The following is a 5,092-nucleotide window of genomic DNA, read 5'->3' on the forward strand; positions in this document are numbered from 1 at the left end:
GGGGTTTTCAAACAGGGGGAAAAGGGGGTGAAGCCCTCAGGGGGAGAAAACGAATCCGGGGGGGTTTTTGGGGATGGGCAACTCTTCAAGGAGGGGGCAAACTCTGAGGGAAACAACCTCAAAACGGCGGGGGACCCGGGGGAAAAGGGGTTTCCCCCCCCCCCCCGGAGCGCCCCCCCGGGGCGAAAAAGAAAAGACCCGACCCCCCGGGTTTTAACCCCCCCCGGGGTCCCCCCCCCGGGGGGATTGTTGCCCCCCCCCCCCCCCCCTTACTCCTTGTGGGGTTCCCCCCCCCCCCCCCCCAGGCCGGACCGCGGACGCCGCCGGGGACGCCGCCACCGGCGGCGCCGCCGACGAGAAAGTACGGCTGCGCGCTCTGCGGCTCAAAGCTCCACAACCTCACCACGACGAAGAAGGATGAGAGGACGGTGACCTGCCCCTACCACAACGACTTCAAGGCCGTGATCGGCAAGAAGGACGAGGTCAAGTACGTCAAACTCAACCCGAAGGAGAGGATGGCGAAGCGGGCGGAGGAGGCGGCGAAGAAGGAGGAGGAGGCGGCGAAGGAGGAGGAGGAGGAGGAGGAGGGAGGGCCGTGAGCTGCGCAGTGAGAAGGCGGTGGCGTAGTAGCGGTCGCGAGAGGAGTTGTTCTTCACACCGTCCGTCCGTGTCGGGAGGTGTCCGGCGACGAGGGGTCGCGACACACATCTCGCACGAGGTCGAACCATGTCCTCCTTTTCTTGTTATTTCTTCACTACCCTGAACGCCTTGCCTATCATCATCGTTGCAACTGAAAAGACCTCCAAGCCCTGGGAGCCCTCCCCCTACTATAAAATTCTGCAGCCCCCACCCCCCCCCCGCCCCCCCGGGCCATCGAGCACCATGGTGCTCCTGGAGGGAACGGCGGTGCAGCTCCACGGCCTCGTCACACGGCCCGAGCACAACGGGCGGCGTGGCGAGGTGGCCGGCTACGACAGCTCTGCGGGAAGGTACATTGTCGCGGTGTGCGGGGGTCTCGGGCCGCCGACGAAGCTCAAGCTCAGGCGCGAGAACCTGATCCTGCCTGCTGCCTCCGAGCCCCGAGCGCCCACCTCGCTGCCGGCCCACCTCGCAAAGCGGCCGCGCTGCTCGGCCCACGCTCCCTCCGAGGCAGCCCCCGCTGCGGCGCCGCTCGCTCCGGTGAGCAAGGCGGCCATCTTCTCCGGCGTGCGGGTGCTGCTGGCGGTGCGGCTCCCCGATAAGCTGCGCGAGCTGCAGGAGGGAGTGGTGCGTCGCGGCGGCGGGGACGTGGTGAGCGACGTGCGCGAGGCGACCCACCTTGCCCTCGAGCCGGACCGCCGCCCCTCCGAGCTGGCGTGCCTAGCAGCGCTGCCGCAGGCCGAGTGGCCGCGCCTCGTGACGAAGGAGTGGGTCGGGCAGTGCTCCAAGGTCCTCTCCGCCGACGGTACGCGGCGCGACGTGCTGCTCAAGCACCGCCACCCCCTCGACCATCGCATGGCCAGCCCAGCCGACAGCCCGGCGCGCACTCCGCCGCCGCCTGCGGGGACGGCGACGCCGCCGCGAGACGGCGGCGCCGCCGCGGGTGCCGCCGGGCCCTCTGAGCCGGTGGAGGCCGTGCCAGCGACCGCGGACCCGCGCTGCATCGTCGCGTGGAACTGCTGCGGACTGGAGAAGCGGCTGCAGAGTCAGAGGGACAGCAGCGCGCTCGGCGACTTTCTGGCGACGCGGTGCCTCCCTCCTCCCGCCGCCCCTCCTCTCTGCCGCCTCCCGCCCTGCCACTCTCTCCTCAGCCCCGCTCCCTCTCTCCTCGCCGCTGCCCCTCCCCCCTCGCGACCTCGCCTCGCATCCTCCTCGGAGCCTCCCCGCAGGCGGCCCGACCTTCTCTTCCTCTCCGAGGTCAAGATGGCGCGCGAGCGCGGCGACGTCTCGCACTGCCCAAAGGAGGAGGGGGACCGGCGGCGCATCCTCAGAGCGGAATCGACTTGCCTCGCCGGCTACGAGTGCACCTTCGCCCTGGGCCTCAAGAGGGCGGCCGGATCGGCGGTGCTGTGGCGAGACGGGTCCGCGCCCCGCCGGCTCTGGCGCTACTTGCCGGACGACCTCGATGCGCCGCCAAGCGACGCGTGCGACGAGGACGGCCGCGTGCTGCTCACAGAGTGGCCGTCGCTGCTGCTGCTGCACACGTACAGCCCAAACGTGGGCCAGACCCCCGAGTCGTACCGCCGCCGCACGAATTGGGACGCACGCGTCGCAGAGTGGGCGGAGCACGCCGCTTCGTGGGCGTCGGCGCGCGGCCTTGCCGTGGTCTACATGGGCGACCTGAACTGCGCGCCGCAGCACGAGGACGTGACGTGGTGCCGCTGCAACCCGAAGAACCGGCGCGGCTGCGCTTGCCCGCTCGACGCGTGCGCACAAGGCAGCGGCGCGACGGCCGGCTGGATGCTTGCGCAGCACCCCTCTGCCACAGACGACGGCGGCTTCACCGGTCAGAACGGCGTCTCGCCCAACGAGCGGCGCGGATTTGCCGAGCTGCTGCGGCGCGGCGGCTTGGTCGACGCCTTTCGCCACCACCACCCCGCGCCGGCCGGCTGCCCGCCGCCTGACCCGTTCGCAGACGACACCTTCTCGTACCGCGGCTGGCCGGGCAATGACGAGAGGGACCCGGCCTTTGCCAAGTATTACCGACGAGGCATGCGCATCGACCACGCGCTCGTGAGCGCGGCGCTGCTTCCGCGCGTCGTGGCGTGCAATATCCTTGGCGCCGGGGAGAGCTGCGCAGGCGCGGGCTTTATGGGCTCGGACCACGCGCCGATTGTGCTCTGCCTAGCGCGTGGCACTAGTCCGCGAGCAGCTGATAATTAGTTAGACTCGACGTGTCGTGTCCTGGCCGATTCGGGGCCGCGCCGTCGCCTTGAAAGAAAGAAAGAAAACACGCAAGCCAAAAAAGAGAGCGGGAAAAGAGCTGAGAGGGATGGGGGCGGGCGCGGGGAGGGGGGGACGGCCGACGCTGCCACCACACACAGGGATTTCAAGGGGAGAGGAGGGGAGCTTTGTAGTCTCTCGCCAATTCTCGCAGCGTCCAGCGACATTCATGCCACCTCGCGGACGCGGTCTTCCCACTCTCGTCATTCTCCTCCCCTGCCGCAAAAAGAAAGAAAGCTTGTAAACAAACAGTTAGAGGCTGCGCAGGCCGTCCCGTTTGCATGTTTGAAAAAACGCCCCGGGGCCCGCAAACCCCAATATGTGTTATGTCTCTCACACACTCACGTCACACGTGCCGCAATATGTGTCACACCACGGCAGCTTCTGCCACCTCTCGATCGGTTTCACTTTCTACGCACACCCACCGGGGAAGGGGCGCTTGGGGGCGGGGGCGGGGGCGTGGGCGTGGGCGGGGGCGGGGGCGCGCAGCCAGCGCGCCGCCTCGGCGCGCCGCACGGGCGCGGCGAGCCTCTGAGCGGGCCCGAACTGAGGAGCAATGTTTGCTGCGGTGGTGGTAGGTGGTAGGTAGGTGGTAGGTAGGTGGTGGGGTGGTTTGACTTTGCCGCAGAGGCCGTCGCTAGCTATGAACAGTATTCTTTTCGAGTGCGCGTAGTAAAATTCTTTTCGAGCCGCGCTGCTGTTGCTCACCAAACAACGACATGAGCGACGACGAGGACACGAACAACGCATTCAGGGAGATGAAGAAGCGGCAGGCCTGGGAGGAGAAGCACGGCTTCAAGCTCGAGCGGGAGAAGCGCGCGATTCGCTCGAACTCGCGCTCGCGCTCCCGCGACAATAGCCCCCTGTCCCGCCGCGACCGCGACCGCGACCGCGACCGTGACCGCGACCGCGACCGCGACCGCCGGGACCGCGACCGCGATCGCGACCGCCGGGACCGCGACCGCGGCGACCGCGACCGTGACCGCGACCGGCGGAGCCGCGACCGGCGGAGCCGCGATCGGCGCGGGCGCGACCGCGACCGCCGCCGCGATTACAGCTCCTCCTACTACTCGGACGAGAGCTCGGAGGACAAGGACCGGCGAGGGGGCAAGCGAAGGGACGCTTCAGCGGACTCGGACTCAGGCGCGGACCGGCGCAAGGACCGGAAGAAGAAGAGGGACGAGTCGGAGTCGCGCAGCAGCGACGAGTACGTCTCTTCCCTCGCGGCCCCTTGGTCTCCTGGCGGAGGCCACGTTCACGGCTCGCGCGCCACGTTCCGTAGGTCGGATGAGGGGCGGCGGCGGCGGGAGAAGCGCGGGAAGGGGAGCAAGAAGAGCAAGAAGAGCAAGCGGTCCAAGAAGCACGAGCCTTCGCGGTCCGAAAGTGGGAGCTCGGAGGATCGGCGGCCATCAAACCCGTGAGGCGCGCCGCGCCCCGCAGAACCCCCCCCCCCCCCCCCGGCGGGGCGGCGCCGACCCCCCCGCGAAGAGCCGTCGCCACCTGTTCACGGCCAGGCGCGCCGAGCTGCGTGCGTAGCCCCGACGAGATAGAGGCGCGCCTTTCGCGCGCCCCAAATATGCAGCTAGAGAGGGCGCTCGGGACGGTCGTGGCTCGTGCTGCAATGCCCACTCGTATTTTATGGCGAGGAAAACTAGGACATGTGTGGGAAAAAACTAGCGAGACGCGGCGGCGCAGCCCGCGAGACGAGCGCGAAGCGCCGAAGGCAAGGGCCGCTAGCCACCGAACGCTATCGAGGCGGGCGCTCTCTTTGTGCGCGCGGCCACGGCCACGCGCACGCGCGCGACACCGCGGCGACACCGACCGCGCACGGTCCACGGAGGTCGGAGGGGCTCTTTCTCACACGTGCCGTGGGACCAGTGTCGCACCTAGAGCCGTATCGCACACGGACGTCCCGGCGGTCCGGCGGCATGTGACATGCCCCCCGCGCACTTCGGGGTGGACAGTGCGCTCAGCCGACGTGACTCCAAGGCGTACGATTCATGTCCGTGGACGCAATCTCGACGGCGCAAAAGGGGCACGGCTTGTTGTGCTGGAGGAGGGCGTACGTGCAGCTGCGAAGCGATCATTGCAGTCGGTTGTGATGTCGGGGTCGGCGGGGGGGCGCGAGGGGGCGCGGGGGGGGGGGGGGGGGCCCGGGGGGGGGGGGGGG

The 5,092-nt window shown here is 69.0% G+C and overlaps 2 protein-coding genes across 2 annotated transcripts in view; one reads left to right on the top strand and one right to left on the bottom strand.

Moving 5' to 3' along the window:
• The window catches only part of EMIHUDRAFT_462994 (hypothetical protein), a gene marked incomplete at both ends in the record, with an annotated part of 7,194 nt that extends 4,332 nt beyond the window's left edge, over positions 1-2,862 (top strand). The window contains 3 exons of the mRNA XM_005781608.1: positions 306-595; positions 879-1,727; positions 1,869-2,862. Coding sequence (XP_005781665.1) covers positions 306-595; positions 879-1,727; positions 1,869-2,862 — 2,133 coding nt within the window. The remainder of the gene's footprint in view (positions 1-305; positions 596-878; positions 1,728-1,868) is intronic.
• A 1,703-nt stretch (positions 2,863-4,565) lies between these two features.
• EMIHUDRAFT_434619 (hypothetical protein) overlaps positions 4,566-5,092 on the bottom strand; it is a 1,860-nt gene continuing 1,333 nt past the window's right edge. The window contains exon 2 of the mRNA XM_005781609.1: positions 4,566-4,994. Coding sequence (XP_005781666.1) covers positions 4,892-4,994 — 103 coding nt within the window. The 3' untranslated portion in view covers positions 4,566-4,891. The remainder of the gene's footprint in view (positions 4,995-5,092) is intronic.

Source organism: Emiliania huxleyi (assembly GCF_000372725.1).
Source record: "Emiliania huxleyi CCMP1516 chromosome Unknown EMIHUscaffold_20, whole genome shotgun sequence".
Taxonomy (NCBI): Eukaryota; Haptophyta; order Isochrysidales; family Noelaerhabdaceae; genus Emiliania; species Emiliania huxleyi.